This window comes from Papaver somniferum, chromosome 1 (assembly GCF_003573695.1).
Source record: "Papaver somniferum cultivar HN1 chromosome 1, ASM357369v1, whole genome shotgun sequence".
NCBI classification, from domain to species: Eukaryota; Viridiplantae; Streptophyta; class Magnoliopsida; order Ranunculales; family Papaveraceae; genus Papaver; species Papaver somniferum.
Genome location: NC_039358.1, coordinates 170,895,099 through 170,917,705, shown reverse-complemented (window position 1 = coordinate 170,917,705; position 22,607 = coordinate 170,895,099). Strand labels below are relative to the sequence as shown.

At 42.2% G+C, this 22,607-nt stretch overlaps 1 protein-coding gene across 1 annotated transcript; it reads left to right on the top strand.

The window, feature by feature from the left end:
• Positions 1 to 329: 329 nt before the first annotated feature.
• LOC113354005 lies at positions 330 to 20,575 on the top strand (the record flags this gene model as incomplete). Its single annotated transcript, XM_026597464.1, has 6 exons — positions 330 to 509; positions 1,419 to 1,461; positions 1,775 to 2,079; positions 16,889 to 17,223; positions 19,420 to 19,561; positions 19,679 to 20,575. Coding segments are annotated over exons 1-6 (1,902 nt in total), but the record flags the coding sequence as incomplete, so codon positions are not given.
• Positions 20,576 to 22,607: the final 2,032 nt, after the last annotated feature.

Sequence of the window (22,607 nt, the reverse complement as noted above, 5' to 3'; positions counted from 1 at the left end):
TAGGGTATTACTGATATTGCAATTAATATCTGCATGTGAGAGTTTTTGATCTCTTTTAATTGCTTGCGCTGTAATGGAACTTGGGTTTCACTCCATTTTGATTTATGATGATAATTCTGCCGTGATCGTTCCTTGCCTGCAATTTTGCTTTTCGTGATGTATGATATTCATTTTTTGCCCTATGGTGTGTTCAAACCGTTCCTTTGGTTGGTTTAGTGAAACCCATGCCCAAAGTATGTCGGTTTTTGCCCCTTTCTGCTTTTGGAATGAACTGTGATTTTCCTCCGTCATTGTTGATGGAGATGTTCTTCGTGATGGTGTTAGGTATCATGAGGCTTCTAAAGAAACCTACGCGTAAAGGTCTGAAGATATCTTCGTCGACTGATCCCCCTCCGAGAATGGATCATCCTGATGCTACGCCATCTCCTCCTCCTGAGGACTCTGAGGTGCCTGCTGGTACTGAGGTGGCTACGGTTGTTGAGGGGGTTGCGGACCCTGATGTTGAAGAAGTTGTTGTTGAAGACCTTCCGCCTCCTCCTCCTCACTATGAGCTTCAGAGGCTCCAACTGCGTGACAAGGACAGCTTGCTCATCTGTCTATTGCTGAGATTACCAAGTCTTTTCGCCTCCATAAATTCGAGATTTCCTTCATCAATGGCCTTGATGTTCTCACTGAGTCTCTCATCCGGGATTTTCCTTATGATGAGAATAACCTCCTCATTAGCGTTGGCCAATTGGCCGTAGGTATGCTTCTCCCTTTGTTTAGTAGAAAGGATCCCTTCTACTATGATGTTTTGTCTTCGAGGGATGACCCGACAAACAAGAATCAGGTTAGAGGAGTTATGAAATATACTGGTAATTACTGGCGTGCCCTTCGCAAAAGCTGGTACCGTAGCAAGGGAAAAACAACCCTGGAGTCTTATGACCCCTTTGTTGAGGGGAGATCTAAGCGGGAGGATTATACCCCTGCCAACTTCAATGTTACATATGCTGCTGCTATTCAAAAGAGTAATATTCTTCCTTGGAGTGTTGGTCCTCGTCGTATCCATGTTACTGCTAGGCAGATTAGGGAAGGTAATAGCCTTCGCTTGCTGGAGGAGATTGATAAGACTGGTTTGACTACCATCCCCTATTCTGCTAGGATGCCTTTGCCAAAGTCTGATCGCATTCGTCTTGATCACGATGATCGTTGGGCTCGTACTCCTGTTCTTGTGGTTGGTCCTTGGGCTTATGGTTTTACTACCGCGGACCCCTCAGTTCCTCGTTCAGCTCGTTCTTTGCCCGAGAAGTATGATGGGTATCGGCCTTGGATTTTTAATCCTACCCCTTCCCATGAGGTACCTTCGTTTTTTATATATTCGTTCTCTTTGATATCTTTGTCTGCTTTGATACCTTTGTTCTGACGGTTTTCTTTTGCAGTCTGCCCCTGCTTCTTCTGCTGGGACTGCTCCAAGTTCTGCCGGTAATTCTGTGGCCACAAGGACTAGGAAGAGAAAGGCTTTGGTTGAGACGCCTGCGGAGGTAAGGATCATTATCATACCTTTGTGCTTGTAAGTTCCTTAGTACCTTTGTTTGCCCCTGATTCTTAGCTGACGCATGTGTTTTTTTATAGTCTTCCCAGAGGAAGGTTAAGTTGAAGACCGTCATTGATCTTGACGCTTTGGATGATGATCCTAAGGCTGCCGGTGAGGTACCAGATGATGAAGACATGGAGGATATCGAGGATAATGGCCTCAGCCCTCATTTGGATGATATCGAGGAGGATTTTTCCAAAGATAACCCTAGTCCCGTCCGAGCTGCCTCAGTTGAGGGTGAGAACCTTCTTGTTAGTGCTGGTGCTCAGTTGGTAGAGCATGTTAGTGTTCAAGCCCCTGCACCTACGCTGTCCTTGAAGATTCCTTCGTTGTTTGATCCTAGCAAGGTTTTTCCCGTTACTTCCGTCGCTGCTGGAGCTGCTGTTGTGGCTTCTAAAAGTCTGCCTTCATCTGCTGCTACCTCCCTTCAATCAAGTGGTTCGTTTGATAAGGTTGTTACCCCCACGGTGAGGGTTGGTAGCTCAGATTCGCAGCAGAAGAAGAAGGTTGTGATTTCACTAGTCAGCTTCTCCTTCAATGCTGCTCCTGCTTCACTAGGGAGTGCTCAATCTGTCTCTACTGCGCCCGTTAGCAAAGCTTTTTGATCCCCATATTCGTCACCAGATTGGACCGTACTGGGTAATCTTCCTTCTGTCGGTGACATGGATTTGGGCGGCTCTCAAGCTCCTCTTTCTGTTCCTAGCTCATCCACCATGCCATCTCTTCGTCGTGGTGAGGGTTCAGCAATCGTGCCCCTTGCTCGTGTTCAAACAAACGAGGGAGCTGTCGCTGAATCTAGCCAAGGTAGGTTGCCGGAGAGCTTGATCTTAGGTAGTTATGATGACTCTATTCTTGAGGCCATCTTGAGGGATTACAAGGGTCCCTTTTCTGTTGGAGTTGATCATCATCATCTTGGTAGTTCTTTCGAGATAGCTTCGCAGCTAGAAGTGTTATCTGGCCAGTATCGTGCTGCCAAAGACTTGTTCTTTGACCCTGATCGGCTCCGCTCCAGTCAGAGCTTTGGTGAGATCCGTAGGGGTAGCATCCAAGAGATGGAGGGTTTCATGGATACCTAAGCCAACTTCCTCCCTCGTCTTTCAGCGTTCTCAGTAAGTGATTCTTGCCTTATCGTTTTTCTTCTTAATTTGATCCTTCGTCCGTCCTTATACTCCTTTGTTTGCGGCTTTGCAAGCAAATCGATGTTGGTTATATCTTATTCAAGGTTTATAGGGCTAAGTGCACTCATTTGAGTGCACTGTTGGAACGTGCTCGTCAAGAGTATGCTCTTGTTGTTGCTCAGCAGCCTTCGTCGGGTGATGCTACTTCTGCTGCTAAGATATCTTCGTTGGAGGATGATCTGAGGAAAACTCAGAGGTCTCTGGAAGCTTGTTTATTGGATCTTGAGAGAGCTAATAATGTTGCTAAGGTTGCAGAGGATGGTCGCAAAGCTGCTGATACTGCCTTAGCTGCTGAGTCCTCTAAAGCCATAGGTTCGTTTCTTCTTCTCCTTAGCTTTTTTTCTTTACTATCTGGTTGCATAGTCCTAAGACAACCTTCGTTTGCCAGCCGGCAGCTCTAGTGAACTTAGATGTCTCCAAGATCAAGTGGCCAAGTTAACCTCCGACGTTTGGTATTATCAAAAGAAGTCTGATAGGCTGATAAACGTAACTGTTCATAATGAGGTTCAACTTACCCTTGAGTACGCCCATAATGCAGACTTAGTGAAGCAGATGGCTTCGCTTCGTAAGGAGTGTGATGAAGCTCTTACCTAGAAGGAGATTCTTATTTTAAAGAAAAAAGAAGATATTACCTTAGTCGAGAAACGTCTCTCAGCCCAAGAAATTATTCGTAAGAAACATCACACCGATTTTGAAGATGCTTGTGCTTCCTTAGCTAAGGTTACTGCGGAGCGCAATGTATTAACTTATGAGGTCTGTTCTCTTAAGAACAAACTTGTTGATGCCAGCTCCGTGCCTTCTTCCATGTCTCATGCATCCTTAGTAAAAATGTTTGAAGAGTTAGAGAATGTGTACCAAGCTTTATCCTCTGAGAATGCTTCGCTCCGGATTGATGTTGATGGATCTTCGGACGGAAAGGGATACCCTCGTGGAAGACCTTGATGCGGCTGAGATGGATCTTGTTGAGGCTCAACATAGTTTAGAAGAGTCCCTTAGCCATGCCGGAGGTAGCTTAGGATAATTATTTTTTCCGTAGCATTCTTTGCATCTTTAGCTGCTTTTTCTCGTTGTTGATACCCTTCGTATCCGCAGGTCTCCAAGAGCAGTTGGTGGGTGCAAACGCCAAGATTAGCCGCCTTGAGGGTCAAATATCTCAGTTGGAAATATCTCGCCAGTTTGATGTTGCTGCTAAGTTTAAAGCTGAGGTACTTCAGCAAGCTAATGATCAGCTTAGCGCTCAGATCAGGGAGCTCCATCAGAAATCAGCTTCGGACCTAGAGGCGCAAGCTTCTGAAATGAAGGTGCGCATCTCGAGCGTTCTGCCATTGATTACATTAATGATGATTTGCGGAGGCTGAGCTCCAAGCTGAGGGTGTTGTCTTCCCTCATCTTCCTTACCCATGATTATGTTATGCTGACTTTGTTTTCAACTGAACTCCTTTGTTGTATTATGCCCCCAGCTGAGGGGCCTTTGTTGTCTCCTATCCTTGAAACAATGCTTCGTTACTTTCTGAACCTTTGTCATCTGCAACTTTTGAGATGTGTTAGTTTTATTTTGGTAGTACTATTATGGTACCTTTGTTATTATATATAGACGTATTGTGACTAATTATTTGCACATTCGTGTCATCACACGGTGCTAAGGTGTTTTTAACCTTTGGTGGAACATTCATCATCCTACCCAAGTATCCTTTGGCCAGAAGGTACCGTGGTGGCGAGGGTTCCTACGTGGGTAATAATTTTCCTGTAACCCTTCGCGTTCAACGCGATGGTTGCTTTACTTCGATAAAGTATCTTTCTTTGTGGGATATATTGCTTATTATTTTCCTTTTAGTGGGATTCATTTGCCCTTAGGATCCGAGATTGGCATATGCGCAGTTATGCCGTGCCTTGCCTCATCGTCAATTATGATGGAGGTTGTCTATTCTAACCCAATTTGTATTTAATCAACATGCACTTTTTCTTAGCAAAAAGTTTCTTTCATTGATTAGTTAAGTTTATAATACCTTTGATCAGGGATAGAACATGGTGGGCCATTTCCCCTTCCCTTCTTCTCCTGAGTAATAACCATTCTCTTACGGGTAATACTTCTTTAGGTACATTGCATTCCAAGGGTGTTGCAATACTTCTCCTTTAAGATTCCTTAGGTAGTATGAACCCTTTCCGGCAATATCGTGTATAATGTAGGGTCTGTCCCATGTCGGAGCTAGCTTTCCCCACTCTTTCTTCCTTTGATATGGTGGTATTTGACGTAGTACGTATTCTTCAACCACAAAGTTTCTAGGAATTACCCGTTTGTTGTATTCACGAGCCAGCCTTCGTTGGAAGTTCACCATTATTTGTAAAACTACTTCCTGCCTTTCTTCAAGGTCATCAAGCTTTTCCAGCATAAGATCTGTTGTCAGATTCTTTTCCCATGTCTCTGTCTTTGTCGTTGGCAGTATTATCTCCGTTGGGATGGCTGCTTCGGCTCCGTAGGTTAGCAAGAACGAAGTTTCTCCCGTGGCTTCCCTTCTTGTAGTGCGGTAGGCCCATAAGACATTGTGCAGCTGCTCGCACCATCTTTTCTTGTATGCAGCTTCTTTTTTAAGTTCATTGCTATCGTCTTATTAGTGGCCTCCGCTTGTCCATTTCTCTTAGGATATATTGGAGTAGACTTGTTTTTCTGAATGTTGAAGGCATTAAAGAGCATGTCTATGTTCTTTCCTTCCAACTGTTTGCCATTGTCAGAGACTATGGAGGCTGGTATCCCGAACTTGCAGATTATTTGCTCGAACAAAAATTTAAAGACATTTGTGTCCTTAATTCTTTCCAAAGCCCTTGCTTCCACCGATTTGGTGAAATAATCCGTAGCTACGATAAGGTATCTTCTTTTTAATGTCCCCTCTATCAAGGGTCCAATAATGTCCCCTCTATCAAGGGTCCAATAATGTCAACTCCCCATTTGGCGAATGTCCATGGGATGATGACCGAGTTAAGCTCCGTTGCTGGTGCTTTAATCTTCCTGGCATAGCGTTGGCATCTTTCGCAACGCCTTGCTACGTTCTTTGCATCTTCGTTCATGCTTAGACAATAATATCCTTGCATTTTGGCTTTGATTGCCAAAGACCTTCTTCCACTATGATTGCCATCTTCTCCGCTGTGTATATCATGCAGTATTCTTCTACCTTCGGTTTGTGAGAGGCACCACATCAAAGGTCCAAGAAATGACCTTCTATACAGTATTCTGTCTCGTAGAATGTACATTGCTTCCTTTGACTTGAGTTTTCGAGCTTCTTTGACATCTGCGGGTAAGGTACCTTTGTCAAGGTACTGGTGAATTGGAGTTCTCCAATCGTCCTCAGCTTCGTCCTCGTTGCTTCCGTCTGACATGGGTTAATCTTTGTCAGACTCGTCGGCTTCGTTATCTGGTCCTTCCATTCCTTCATCTTCTTTTTCTTTTTCTACTTCCCTCATGGCCCTGGTCTGGACGGCTAAGGTTTCCTCGGTGGCGGAGGTTAGTCCTTCTATTGAAGGTTCATAAATTCTCCTAATTTGGACCGAGGTAGTGTTTCTGTCCCTCAGCATTGATGATATAAATGCTAAGGCATCTGCGTGTTTGTTGTCTTTTCGGCAGACATGTCTGAATGTGACCTTGTTGATCTTTGACGTATGCTCCTGTGCTAGCTTTAGGTACGAGGATAGTATTGGATCCAGAGTTTGGTATTTAAGCTATATTTGTATAATGACCAATTGCGAGTCACTAGTCAAACGAACATCTGATAAGCCCAGCTCCTGTGCTAGGCGTAGGCCGTGTATAACAGCCTCATATTCCGTGATGTTGTTAGTGTATTGTTCGAATTCTAACCTGAATGCATAGATGAGTCGGTCTCCGGTAGGGGTTGTTATTACGATCCCTATACCTACACCTTCTCCGTTGGAGGAGCCATCTACGAATATCTCCCACCTTCGTGAGTTTTGTGGTTCCAAGAGGTCTTCTGGTTTCGTATTTTCTTCCTCCATTCCTGGGATGTCGTCTATCTCTGCTTCGTCATTCAGAGGTAGGTCCGCCAAGAAGTCTGCTAAGATTTGTGATTTCTCCGCTTTCCTGGTTTCGAAGATTATGTGAAACTGTTTGATCATGGCATTCCATTTTGTCACTCTTCCAATCTTCTCCGTGTTGTCGAGGATTTGACTTATTTGAGCCTTTGTGAAAACTCGGATGGTGTGTGCATCGAAATATATCCTTAGCTTTTGTGTTGCTACTACTAAGGCATATATGAGTTGTTCCACCTTGGTGTAGTTACGCTCCGCTGAACTGAGTGTCTTGCTGATGTAGTATACGGTCTTTTCTCCTTTCCCTTGGTCTCGTACCAATACTGCGCTCACAGCGTAGCTTGTTGCTGCTAGGTATAGGGTGAGTATTTCACCTGGATCCGGTTTCTGCAAGATGGGTACTGATACTAAGTACTCTTTGATCTTGTCAAAAGCTTGTTCGCACTCTTCGGTCCATGTAAACCTGCTTCCTTTCCTTAGTGTGTCAAAAAATGTTTTGCATTTATCTGACGACCTTGATATGAATCTTCCCATGGAAGCTAAAATTCCATTTAGCTTTTGTACTCCTTTTAGAGTTTGTGGAGATGACATCTCCATTATTGCTCTGACCCTTTTAGGGTCTACTTTGATTCCTCGTTTGGTGACCAAGTAACCCAAGAATTTTCCTGAGGTAACGCCGAACGTGCATTTGTCCGGGTTCACCTTCACGTGGAAGTTCCTCATGGCTTCAAATATCTCCCTTAGGTCTGAGAGATGGTTTTTTGCTTCTTTGCTCTTGACGAGCATGTCGTCCACGTAGACCTCCAGTATTTTGCCTATCCATGGCTTGAAGATTTTGTCTACTAATCGTTGGTATGTTGCCCCCGCGTTCTTTAGTCCAAAAGGCATCCTTGTATAGCAATACAGGATTCGTGGGGTAAAGAACGAAGTATGATCCTGATCTTCTTCTGCAAGGGCTATTTGGTTATAGCCTGAGTATCCATCCATGAAAGATAGCCTTTGGTGGCCTTCAGTTGCATTGACCAGCTGGTCAATATTTGGCAGTGGGTAGCTATCCTTGGGGAACGCTTTGTTGAGATTGCTAAAGTCGATGCAAATGCGCACGCCTCCGTTCTTCTTAGGAACAATGACCATGTTGGATATCCACGTGGGATATTTGACTTCTCGTATGAATCCAGCTGCAAGTAACTTTTGCAAATCTTTTTCTACCCCTTCGTGGTAGATGTCCGCCACCTTACATATGTGTTGCTTAAATGGTAGTATTTCCGGTCTGAGATGAAGGTGGTGTGAGACCAAATTCGGATCAATTCCTGGCATGTCTTCCATTGACCATGCAAAGAAGTCTACGTACTGTTTTAGTAACCTTTGTAGTTGCACCTCCTCTTCCTCTTCAAGTAAAGTTCCGATATTGAGCATCTTTGGTTCTGCCTCCGTCCCGATGTTGATTTTCTTTGTTGTTTCCACTGGTGAGCAGATTTGTTGTTGAGGTCGTTGAGGAGTGCTTTTCTGTAATTGTCATTTAGCGCAGACATCTGCGCCTGGAGTGGCAGAGGTGCTTGTCTCCGGGGTTGGGACGGCTTTGGGTACTAAGGAGGCTGCGTCCTGCACTTCCTTGATATTTGCCTTGCGTCTCTTTCTTTCATGATGTTGAGCAGCAGTTCTTTCTTCGTTGAGTCTGATTTCCGGTAGATTGCATAGCCTTGCGTCTTGCTGGTCGCCTTTGATTTCCATTTCACCCATAGGTGTAGGAAAGCGTAGGTATTGGTGATACGTCGAAGATGTTCCTCGCAATCTATGGACCCGTAGCCTGCCCATGATTACATTGTAGGGCGAAGGTGCTTTTACCACACAGAAGCGTGTATTGGTTACTAAGGGTCCTGCATGTACCTGCAAGATGATTTCTCCCTTTGGTCTAGAGACTGCTCTGTTAAAACCATATATTGTGCAAGTGGAATAATCCATTTTCTCTGCTGTCAAACCCATGCATAGGTAGGGTTCGTAAAATAGCACATTTAACGAACTGCCCCCATCCACGAGGACCTTCGTAACATTCCATCAGTGTATTGGAAGAGTGATCACTAGTGGATCGTTGTGCATTTCAACCTCCTGGTTGACGTCCTTTGTTGAAAAGGTTAATGGCGTGGTCATCCATTCCTCCCAAGTGCTAGTGGGTGGTCCACTTAGCTTGAACACTTCACGGGATTCAATCTTCTTTCTGTTTCGAGCTAACTCGAGTATGTCTTCGAGCATTTATTCTTGGCTTCCACTGGAGAAGGTGATCATGTTGATGTATTTTCCATCCTGAGGTAGTTCTACCCTTTTCTTTGGGATCTCCTCAGTCTCTGCTGGCTGTAGCTGTGCGTACTCCATGAATTTGCCTTCGTCGATGAATCTTTGGATCACGCTGCGCAGGTGGTAGCATGTATCAGCAGTATTGGTGGTACACAAAGTACTCCTTAGCTTCCTTCGTCTTTTCTGGCTGCTTTCCCCTAGTATTAGGGTAAGGAAAGCCTGGCCTTGCTCCATCCTTGCTTAGGATGTGAGAGAAAGTTGTATTCAACTTCGTGTAGATTTTATCCATAAATTCTCCTCTTCCTTTGCCTCTTTTTCCATCTCCGTGTCTGGATCGCTTGTCTCGAGAGCTGGTCCTGGCCTAGGCTTCGTTTTGTCGCTTAGGTACCTTCGGAATTGGTTCCAGAGAGTTAGTTCGCTGTGGAGTTGTTGTTGTCTTTGGTTGTTCCCTGGGGTTGTCCTTCTGGATTTCTTCGAGTCTGATGTAACGGTCTTGGACAACCCTGAGCTCTCCTTCGCAATTGAGGGCTCTGTTGTGAAGCTCCATGAAGATGTCTGAGGTTCTATCAAGTCCGTACTTATAGCAGTTTATGCTAATTTCTGGATTGACTTTCCCAATTGCTTGGCATGTCTTTTGTCACCTATCTGTGACTGCATCAGTGTTTCCCGGGGTCTGATAGCTAAAGCAAATAGCCTATCTAACCCTGCCTTTGTTGATTTGTTGTACATGTATGTCTCCAAAAACACCGTAAATAATTGCTCGAAGGAGTCAATTGAGTTCACTGGTAAGTTTTCATACCAGGCTAGTGTTGATCCCGTTAAGCTTGTTGGGAAGTACCTAAAAAGTACCACCTCGTTTCTTTCCCAATGGGCAAGGACACGAGTGTAATACCGTAGGTGGGATGCAGGATATGAGGTACCGTTGTATGCTTGGAATGTAGGCACCGGGCATTTCGGAGGGATGGATTCCCTCAAAATGCGAAAAGATAGTGGGGATGTGGTTACCTCTTGTAGCACTTCTTCTAGTCTTGCGCCTGCGTGGACAGTTTTTAGGCCTTGGATATCCTTCCGCATTTTCTCCATTTTCTCCATGACCATGTTCACATTGTGAGCATCTTTGGAAAATGCTTCGTCGTAGTAGGTCTGAGAGGGTTTGTATGTTGAATCTGTTTCGTCTAGATTATGGTGCACTCTCCTTGCTCCCTTAGGTTGATTCGTCTTTGGTGGGTTGAGATCCACCCTTCGTCTTCCTGAGATAGCTCGTTTTTACGCCTCTGTTGCGGAGGGTGAGTTTGGGAACCTTCGATTTGTATGTCTAGCATACCTTTGAGGTTCTGGTTCTCATGGGCCATCTCGTGCATTGCATATTCGTTTTCCTTGTTACAGAGTAACAAAGCTGCTATTTGTGCCGCCATTTGGTCTTTGTTGCGGGTTCCACCTCCCTGAGGAGTGTTGTCGGCTGGGTCTTCAGAGTTTTCCACTCCTTCGTCTACAATTGGCGCGTCTGGATCTATCTGAATTGGGGTTAGGTTTCCCAACCCTCGTCCCGTATGAGCTAAGGTTCTGGGTAACCCTGTGTTGGCCACAGGTGACTTTGTAGTTGTAGCGTACTCTGGTAATGGAATGTTGTAGATTGGTTGGGCTCCCGATGTCTGCCCCATCCCTTCAGCAGGAATAAGTGATTTTTTAGCAATTGTTCTTCTTGCTATTTCGCTTTTTCCGTCCTCCGCTTCATTCCTTTGGTTTGCTTGAGACGGCTTTTGGGATTTCCCTCTTGTGATAGTTGGTCGTGAGCTTGTTGGTACATCAGTTGGTTTATGCATGCCTTCGGCTTTTGTTATCCTGTGGTCACAGAAAAGGCGAAAAAGTCTGCTACTTGGGTATCTTCATTAAAAGTAGCAATTAATGCTCTGACACGGAAGACGGCTAAGCAGCTTTTTCAGAAAAAAGACTGAGATAACGTTTTTGACAAACGGGTATTAAATGCTTATGACACCCTTGGAAAAAACAACCTTAAAACATTGAAAACCAATGAAAAAGGGCGTCAGATCTTGCGAAAAACAAGGTTATTAAATGCGTTAGAAGATCTTTTTCTTTAAAATTCGACTGAGATTCCTCTGTCAGTCAAAGGTTCTCAGATCTAAAATATGCTATGTTTAAGAAGGGTTGTTTTAGTATAAAACAAACATTTTGGCGTTTTGTGAGTATGTTTTTTGAAAAAAATTGTGGATCTGTAACAAGGCACGTTTTTAGAGGCTATGAACTCAAAAAAACATACACAAATAATGGATGAACGAATCACTAGAGAGTGAGATTCATCGTTGGAACACAGATCCCTTCGTTTCAGAAGATGTGTAAGTAAAATGTAAAATTGTGTCTAAACTCAGGTTCGTGAGCAAAACACGGTGGGCGCCAAACTGTGACTACTCGTTTTCCCATAGTCTACATAATGTATACAACTCTGAGGATCTGATACTAAGCAGTATTGATACCTCTGTTGAACTGATAATGCTAAGTAATAAATGATATCTAAGATCGCAATAATAACGAAGAACACAAATATAATGTAAAAGCTTCTAAGTTATCATGAGACACAAGAGATTACGTGGTTCGACATTTGTCTACGTACACGGGGTAATGAGTGATTGTTTTATATTAAGTTTGAGGTGGTTACAAAGATCTTAAATGCTTCTGAAAGTAATAGAGAGAACTCAAGTGGAAGTAAATACTTAAGTTCTAAACATTAAAGAGGTATAAGCTTAAGACTAGATTTTCTCTCCTAGATATTGAATGCCCTTAGTTTGTTGGTGAGGCTTGGTATTTATATCCCCTCTTGCTCCAGGTATATCTTTGTTGCTTATGGGTCCATCGTCTGCTGATATACCTTTCGTACTAATGGTACCTTCTTCCACCGCGTAACTTTTTCGTTTGTTTTTCGCCACCTCATCTGGCCCACGTTCCTTCGGGAACTACCCAACCTTAGTACAGGTTGTACCTTCATTCACCGCCAGCTTCCGCTAATCGGGTTCTTCCACGCCTTCTCTCTCCACGTGCCTTGATTCATGCGTGTAGATAAGAGATTTGAGCATTTAATGTTGATTAGATGCGTCATCTACCTCTGTACCCTCGCCAGCTGCCTCTTTGTAGACTAGGCTTTTACCATTCTTATCTTGACCGTTTAAGCCTTCTTTCTTGGATGAGATAAAGTAGATCTGCGGAGGTATCCTTTGCTACTTAGGCTTCTCAGTTCAGCGAAGGCTACACAGTTGAATATATGTGCGGCCACTAAGATCATGACACGTGCTCCACAGAATATTGGTATTCACATATACTTTTGACAAATACAAAAGTTAAGCCTATTATGTCAATTGTTGATGGAAGATAGGTTAAAATCTTTTGTTTGCAATGATTATGTCTATTAAATATCGTTATGCAAATAGTGAAGGAAAATAGAATGAATCCTTGTGTATTCCGCAGTAATTGATCTTCCCAGATCCATATTTTATGTATTATTGTTAGGCTCCGTAAAGTGTCTTATGTTGAGCATTGCACGACCAAGTTGATTATTTTCATGATTAGCTATGTTGTTGTTCCGTAAGGTACTTTCTGTCGAGCATGTTCAACTAAATTAATCATCTTGTTTGGTTATTTAGTTGTTGCGCCGTAAGTTTTCTTATGTCGAGCACGACCAATTAAATTGATTACATTTGTGATTAGTTTGATTGTGTATTTCGATTAGATTAATTATGGGTTCTCTTGTGATTAATCTAATTGTATATTTTGAGTCTCCATAAGTTCACTTATGTTGAGCATTTGTCGATTAAATTAATCATGGGTTCTCTTGTGGTTAGTTTAATTGAATTCCTAAGCCCAAATCCATATCCTAAACCCACAATTCAATACCCAAACCCGTTTTCCTTCTTAACCGTAAGATTGGATCTATTCCATCATCCAACGGTCGCTGCGTCATCATGCATCAGATTTCGATGCACCTTACCAACACCTAAGCAACCTAATCCTATTACCCACACCAAACGCACCCTAACCAAAACCCATCGAGCCATCTCCTTCTTCCCCTCTTCTGCAACAGCGACGCTCCCCCAAATCACTCCACCATCTTCTCCCCCCAAATCACTCCACCATCTTCTCCCCCCAAATCATTAAACCATCACCACTCGAGCCATCATCACTTAGACCTACTTTTCTAGCCACTTATTACATCACCTCCTAATCGTTTCATCTCACATGAACCCTAGGTTAGGAGTTGATGAAATAGGTGAGGTTAGAGGATAAATCAAAGGCATGGGTAGCATCAGCAGACGACAAGGAAGCATGGGTGAAAGTTCTCGAGTAGTTTTCAATGTATGAGGTGATTTAATCTCACTTTTTGTCAGAACCCTAGTTCACTGTTTTGGGGGATTTTAGGTTAAAATTTATTGTTTGTATAAATAGATGGGTGGGTGTGTAATAGAAGGGGATCTCTGGACTAGCCAGTAGACATTTTGAAGAAATTTTCATTACAATTTCAAATTCAGTCCCTTTATCATAGTTGACAGTTGAATGTTATGTGTATGTTATTTGAATTATCTTGTATGATGAATGCTTGTGTATGTAATATGTTGAGCATGAGCTAAGTAGCATTAAGTTAAGGCTCAGTTGAAGCCTTATGCACTGTCAAATGACAAGTTGCTAGGATAGTTAACTCCTTGCCCTGTTTTGCTTGAGCAATGGGAATAGGTTAATGCTCATAGTGCCTGTGATTGATTGTTCTGTCAAAAGACAGTCAATGCTAGGGGCAAACTAGTGAGCAAATTAGTTTTCCTCCCATTCTAGATGTATGCATAGGATTTTAAACTCAACCTAGAAATATGTTGTTTGATTAGGACACAAGGTGGATACTAAGCCTTAGCTTAGCCACAATCCCTTTTACAGTCACTTAAATTCAGTTTTGTTTTGCTTCCTGTTCAGTTTATCTCCTTACCTGTTTTGCTTGTTTAATTCCTTGCAATTTGTAGCTGTTGTGCACTGAAATCAGTGCACAAACTCCCCCTGCCCTTGGCTTACATCCTTGGTTCCCTGCTATTTTTATTTTATATCCTCTGCCATTCAATCTTTGCTGTTTTGCCATCTTGTGTTAACTGCTTTGGTTTGTTAACTGTCTTGGTTCTTTGCATCTGCCATATTACCTTGCCTTGCTCACTGCCATAGTGCTTTGCACCCATTGATAGCTTAGGATAATTTCTTGTATGCTCCCACTCCCTGTGGACTGATCCCATTCTTACTTTCTATACTAAAACTTGACCTTGTATACTTGCAAGAGTTTTTGTGTGTTTTCCATTTTCACACCAAGTTTTTGCTGCAGAACTGTGTTGCTGGCCACCTGAGCTGCTGCTGCTGCTGAAACCTTGTCTGTTGCTGTTGCTGCAGCTGGGACTGGTGAGTTTCTGCTGCTGTTGAACCTGGCCAAGGAAGCTGCTGCTGCTGCCAGACCAAGCCCAAAGCTAGTGCATCTCTGCCGCTGGGCTGTGCTGCTGTTGCTCCTGGGCTGCTGCATCTCAACAAGTTGCTGGGCTCGTCCAACTGAGGTGGGCTTCGTTGCTGTTGCTTCTGCTGGGCTGTTAAACCCAACTGTTGTTGCTGGGCTTGCTGCGTGAGCTACTTAGGACGATCCTAAAGCCCAACTGGGCTGTGCAACTAAAAGGGGACCAAAAGCCTATTTTTGGGCTTCCCTCCAAAAATCAAGTAAGCCTAACCCATGAGTTAACCCACTTGGGCCTCATTTAAATTCAAATTCGGGCTTGTAATAATTAATTTAATTATTTTGGATTGTAATAATTTTTATTTTCCTTTATTTTCTTTTTCTTTTTTTTTTTTATTTGGGACTGTAATTATTTTTTGTCTTTATTTTTCTTTTTCTTTTTCTTTTATGGGCTTGTCTTAATTATTATTATTGTTTTTATTTTCTTTTATGGGTTGTGCTAATTTATGCTAGGTTTAGTTCAAAAATTTTCCAAAGCCCAATTTTAAACCAAAAACAAAATCCCTTATTAAAACCAAAACCCACTCAAAACCAAATCATCAAAACCCATTCAAAACCAATCTTCGTAACCCTTGTGGGCCAAATTGTTTCCGATTGCTCTGTCTGACCAACATGTTAGTTGAGGTACCTACAAGGACATGACTGTGACCTATAGAGAAACAAACAGACTTGTTAGAATTAATCAAGAAGAACCTATCGAAATTCTGAGTTCTGAGTAGACAGCCCAGATCAAACCGAAACAATGGGAGAACCCCGTACCCTCAAGGATTATATGTACCCAACTAGATCAGTCAACCTTCTTGTATTGTGCTACCCGAGGATAATGGCCATTATGAGCTGAAATCGAGCACAATACAGATGCTTCCTATTTTTAGAGGTGTTGAGAATGAAAACCCGTACCACCACGTGAGAGAATTCGAGGAAATTTGTGGAACTCTGCGTTTCACTCAAATGTCCGACGAAACCCTAAAGTTAAGGCTCTTTCCTTTCTCCCTGAAAGATAAGGCAAAGGCCTGGCTTTATGCTTTACAGCCTCAATCCATCATGACATGGGATGACCTCATAAAGGAGTTTTTCAAAAAGTTTTTCCCGAATCACAAGACTGCGACAATTCGTCAAAGTCTGAATAGCTTTGTGCAATTAGAGGGTGAGACCTTAGCTAGATACTGGAGAGATTCAATGAATTATTGCTCCAATGTCCCCATCATGGTTTTGAAAAATGGAGACTTGTGCAAATTTTGTATGAAGGTCTAGATGTGTCCACCCGAACAACGGTTGAGTCGATGTGTAATGGTCTATTCGTAGACAAAACTGCTGATGCGTCTTGGGACTTCTTGATTGAAGTAGCTGAAAAGACGCAACAGTGGGAATCCATCCGTGAACCCAGAAAGACTACATCCGAAGCGAAGGCTTTTAGGATTGAAGCAGATTTCGAGGGAAGAGCAAACATGGCATCAATAGTTAGGAGATTAGAAGAGTTAGAACTACATAAAAATTCAAAACCTTCCACCACTACTCTCCGAGAACATGTCGCTTCGTCTGTATGTGCCGCTTGTAACGATCCCAACCATCAATTCCAAAATTGTCCCGATTTGCTTGCAGTCCAGGAATCTAGGCTTGAACAGGCACATGCCATGTTTCAAAAACAAGAACATAACCCTATTCACAGACCTACAATCCAGGATGGAGAAACCACCCTAACTTTTCATGGTCAAAAGGACCCACTCAGGGAGGACCATCTCAACCCAATCAGAGCTATCAAAACAATCAGGGATATCAGAACAATCAAGGTTATCAACACCCGAGAAACCCTCAACAACAATCAAACTCTCAACAACAATCATATCCTCAACACAATACCGACAAGAGATTATCCGCCCTAGAGGAAATGTTCCAGAGTCTGGTGCAAAGTCAGAAAAGTCTTGATCAAAAGATGGGTCAAATCTGTGATTCCATAGTGAGAGAGAAAAGGGTAAACTTCCGAGCCAACCCCAACAAAATCCAAGGAGTGTATTTCAAACAGGCTCTTCATCCTGCAGGAAACCTCCAGATCAAGTCCATGCCATTACCACCCTCCGAAGTGGTAAAGTCATCGAGAACAAAGTGGGCGAACCTAATGAATCTGATACAAATTCCACGCTGTCTCCACAACCCCAGAAAACCAAAGAATCTGAGCAAGTTGGAAAGCCTGACAATTCTACTGCTGTGAATGTCCCTTTGCCAACTCATTCTCCTGTTGCCCCATTTCCTCAAAGATTGATCTATCAACAGAAAAGTACCCATTACAATGAGATGTTAGATCTGTTCAAGAGAGTCAACATCAACATTCCTTTTCTTGAAGCAATCAAGCAAATCCCTGCTTATGCCAAATTCCTCAAAGACTTGTGTACTCAAAAGCGCAAGCTCAATGTGCACAAACGTGCTTTCTTAGCTGAGCAGGTGAGTTCCATCATTCTGAACAAAACTCCACCCAAGTTTAGGGATCCAGGATGTCCAACAATTTCTTGCACTATAGGAGAACACACGGTCAATAAAGCGTTATTAGACCTAGGTGCAAGTGTTAACCTACTGCCATATTCTGTTTATGAGCAGTTAGGTCTTGGGGAGTTGAAGCCAACATCTATCACTCTACAACTGGCAGACCGATCTGTCAAGATTCCTCGTGGAGTGGTCGAAGACGTTTTGATCAAGGTTGACAAATTCTATTTTCCCGTAGACTTCATTGTCTTAGACACTCAACCTGTACAAAACCCAGACTGTCACATTCCTGTCATCTTAGGACGTCCTTTCTTGGCTACGTCCAACGCAATCATTAATTGTCGTAATGGAGTGTTGAAACTGTCTTTTGGCAACATGACGGTAGAATTGAATGTGTTCGATATTAGTCAACAACCTGTGAATCTTGATGATGATGATGTGCATGAAGTTAATATGATTGAAGGATTAATACAAGATTCGTTGACTAACATTCTATCCGTCGACCCCTTTCAAGCATGTATGGAGAACTTTAACTCAGATTCCTATGATGATGCATACTGTAGTGACGTCCTATCTCTGCTCGAATCTGTACCTCAAATGGACGTCACTGAAAGGAAATATGAAGTGGAACCACCCTTACTCTCTGATTCCAAGCTATTCCATCCATTGTTGAGCCACCCAAGCTTGAATTGAAAACATTGCCTAGTACGTTGAAGTACGCATTCCTAGGTTCTTCTGATACTTTACCTGTCATTATTTCATCATGTTTAGACACGGAACAGGAAAGTAAGCTTTTAGAAGTACTTAAGGAACACAAAGAGGCCTTAGGATGGACCATCTCAGATCTCAAAGGAATTAGTCCCACCATTTGCATGCACCACATTAACCTTGAAGAGAATGCCAAACCATCGAGGGAAATGCAAAGGAGACTTAATCCTAACATGAGAGATGTAGTCAAAGGAGAGATCCTGAAACTACTTGATGCGGGTATCATATACCCAATACCTGATAGCAAATGGGTTAGTCCCATTCAAGTTGTGCCTAAGAAGTCAGGCATTACTGTAGTTCAGAACGACAAGAATGAATTAGTCCCTACTCGTACAACCACAGGATGGCGAGTATGCATCGACTACAGGAAGTTGAACACAGTAACAAGGAAGGATCACTTCCCGCTCCCTTTCATTGACCAAATGCTAGAACGTGTGTCTGGACACAGTCACTACTGTTTTCTAGATGGCTTTTCCGGTTATAACCAAATTCACATTGCTCCGGAAGATCAGGAAAAAACTACATTCACGTGTCCATTTGGGACGTTTGCTTATACGTATGCCCTTCGGGTTGTGTAATGCACCTGCTACTTTTCAGCGTTGCATGATGAGCATTTTTTCTGACATGATAGATAGTTTTCTCGAGATCTTTATGGATGATTTCTCTGTTTTTGGTTCCTCGTTTGACGAATGTTTGAAGCATCTTGCCCTCGTGATATCCAGATGTAAAGAAAAGAACCTTGTTCTAAATTGGGAAAAATGCCATTTTATGGTGAATTCAGGAATAGTTCTAGGACACATCATCTCAGAAAAAGGAATTGAAGTGGATAAAGCTAAAGTTGACCTCATTCAACATCTACCACAACCTCGCTCTGTGAAGGAGATCAGATCATTTCTAGGTCATGCTGGTTTTTACCGGCGATTCATCAAAGATTCAGCAAAATCTCCAGACCTCTGTGCAGTCTTCTCTCCAAAGATGTTGCCTTCAATTTCGATGCTGCTTGTGAAGGCATGGGAGGAATTAAAAACCCTTCTCACCACCGCTCCTATAGTCCGACCACCCGATTGGAAGCTTCCGTTCGAACTTATGTGTGATTCCTCTGATTATGCTGTTGGTGCTGTTTTAGGACAGCGAGTTGATAGACTACCACATGTGATATACTATGCTAGCAAAACCCTTAATGATGCCCAACTCAATTATTCAACTACCGAGAAGGAATTGCTTGCTGTCGTTTTCGCATTAGACAAGTTTAGATCTTATCTGATAGGGTCTAAGATCATCATATACACAGACCATGCGGCTTTGAAGTATCTTCTTTCCAAGAAGGATGCTAAAGCTCGCCTTATTCGATGGATACTATTATTACAGGAATTCGATCTCGAAATCCGTGATAAGAAAGGTTGTGAGAATGTGGTTGCTTATCATTTGTCTAGATTAACTTTAGAGTCTATTGATGAATTTGAGCTGATTAGAGAATCAGTCCCAGATGAACAGCTGATGTCTATCTCAGACCCTCCTTGGTTTGCTGATATTGTTAACTACCTCGCTACAGGTAGGATGCCCTCACGTTGGTCGAGACAAGACCGCTCTAAATTCCTGGCTGAAGTTAAACATTTCCTTTGGGATGACCCATATTTGTTTAAGTACTGCCCAGACCAAATCATTAGGAAATGTGTCCCCAACACCGAACAGAAAAATGTGATATTTTTCTGTCATGACCAAGCATGTGGAGGGCATTTTAGTGCCAAGAAAACCGCTGCGAAGATCTTGCAGTGTGGGATTTACTGGCCATCGCTGTTTAGAGACTGTTATGAGTATTGTATTGCTTGTGAGCGCTGTCAGAAACTAGGAAGTATCTCAAGGAGAAACATGATGCCATTGAATCCTATTCTGATTGTTGAGATTTTTGATGTTTGGGGGATCGACTTCATGGGTCCATTTCCCATGTCTGACAGCAAGTTGTACATCTTAGTCGCCGTTGACTACGTCTCCAAGTGGGTAGAAGCCATCGCAACCAGAACAAATGACCACAAGGTGGTACTTTCCTTTTTAAAGGAAAACATATTTTCACGTTTTGGTACCCCGAGAGCTATCATCAGTGACGGTGGCTCACATTTCTGCAATAGGCACTTCGAGTTTTTAGTACGCAAGTATGGAATAACTCACAAGGTTGCTACTCCGTACCACCCTCAGACCAGTGGACAAGTGGAAGTATCTAATAGGGAAATCAAGCACATTCTAGAAAAGACGGTTAACCCGTCTAGGAAAGATTGGTCAATAAGATTGAATGCTTTGTGGGCCTATAGAACAGCGTATAAGACACCAATTGGCATGTCCCCCTATCGTTTAGTGTATGGAAAGCCGTGCCATCTTCCTGTGGAGTTAGAACATCGAGCTTATTGGGCAATTAAGCAACTGAACTTTTCTCTGGACGAAGCTGGAATTCAACGGAAACTTCAACTCAACGAGTTGGAAGAATTGAGAAATGAGGCTTATGACATTGTCAGGTTATATAAGCAGAAGATGAAGATATTTCATGACAAGCGTATTCTACGCAAATCCTTCACTCCTGGTCAGAAAGTCTTGCTGTATGACTCCCGATTACATCTTTTTCCAGGAAAACTGCGTTCCAGATGGAAGGGTCCGTACCTAGTACGCACAGTTTTTCCTCATGGAGCTGTAGAGCTGGAGGATGTTTCCAACAAGAACGTTTTCAAAGTCAACGGGCAGAGATTAAAGCCATTCCTTGAGCCATTTCCACCCGACATTGAAACAACCAACCTGGAGGACCCGGTCTATGTGGACTAAACTGGTCCACTCTTTCTCTAAATAACCAAAAAAGTTTTCATTCCCGACAAAACCAAATTTTTCCCAAAAAGTCCAATCCCTTTAAAAACCAAATTTTCTTGTAGATAATATGTTAGTCGAATATTTTATTTCCTTTTGTATATATTTTGTGCTCATCCATTGTGACTCCGAATATGTTGGATTCTTGCCTTGAATAACGGAGTTCTAATATTGCTTTCGCCGAAATCGGGTATTCTCTTTCCTTTTTCTCTACTCAACATGATCCTCTTCATATGTTGTATTATAATTTTGTTCATATTTTGAAACATTGAGGACAATGTTTAGTTTAGGTTTGGGGGTGAAAAGTAGATACTTTGATAATATGCCATAATTGAAAACAAGAACTCCTTCTTTTTGAAAAAAAATGAAAAAATCAAAATAAAAAATTAAAAAAAAAAAATCATAAAAATGGAGCTCATTTACCTTGAAATGTTGACTCTTGTGCAAATATGTAATTATTAGGAGTCTTAGTCTAGATATTTAGGCACCCTGATTCTAGCACAATTCACATAGTGATAAGAAATTTGCACGCGCACGATCTACCAATACATGTATGGCCTCGATCTTCAAGGTGTTTGATAGGAAGTCACGATTGCCAATCACTTTAGAATACTGAACGAAACTTGACTAGCTTGTTCTTTGGTTGGTTGGGATAGAAGGTGGAGGTTACATTAAGAAAGACAACCATCGAATTTAACTGGGTGCATCAAAAAGGGCTACCTCTTGCAAAGTGTCATGTAATTTTGTGTTTCCTTTTGTCTTTGTATCAAAAGTGTTTCATTTTCTAAAAAAAAAAAAAAAATCAGAAAAATACAAAAAAAATCAAGTATTTATCAATTCCATCCTCTCTTGTTCCAAAAATAAAAGAGAGTAGTCAATGTAAATAAGAGTCATGTAAAGAGTCATTTTGTTGTTTCATTGTAATAAGCAAGGAGGGTGTATGCCATTGATGTACAACGCGAGTAATTGTGAAATACCTCCAACTCATTCACAATTCTCGTAAAGTCCGGACAGCTAGCTAGATTTCGACCTCGGTTCTTAGCCTGAGAAACTATCTCTTGGTGATTAGTAGTCATAACATCCGATCTTTCTTTACACATGTGTAGATACACTTTAAACTCTTATCACATGTCTTTATTTGTTATCAGTGCTAGGATTGTGCCTTACATAGCTAGATTGACATCTCCATTTTGCTGTGAGCTTAAACTGTTTTGCACATGTCACATTTGATGGAATATGAGCTTATATTTTGACCTAGAACTTTGTAGGTACGTTCTAAGCAAACCTTCACGAGACTTCACTCGTCCACTAGGGACACTTAGTGGTTTAAAAGGCTTAGTGCATACGCTAAATGCATTCGAGAGACCAGCGACAGTGGTATAGGTAGGATTTCCTTAGTTTTGTTTTACTTGAGGACAAGTAAAATTCAGGTTTGGGGGTATTTGATGAGTGCTAAAAAGTGCATATTTCTATATATTTTTCTTGGCATTTAACTCATCTTTTGTGCATTAATTCTACATTTTATCCCATATTCTGTATTTTCATTGTTTTCAAGAATAAATATTTTTATTAATTAATTTTGTATTTTTAGGTACCAAATAAAGACTAGATGAGTTGCGGAGCCAAAAGAGCAAAGACACGGGAGAAAGCCGGTGGAATCTCTAGCGGAAAAGAAGTGAAGAATGTGTTATGGAAGACTCAAGGATAAAAATGGGCTTAAAAAGGAAGAAATTGTTCTTAAAGAAGAAGTGGGCTCAAGATTACCTAAGCCCAAATCCAATTCCTAAGCCCAAATCCATATCCTAAACCCACAATTCAATACCCAAACCCGTTTTCCTTCTTAACCGTAAGATTGGATCTATTCCATCATCCAACGGTCGCTGCGTCATCATGCATC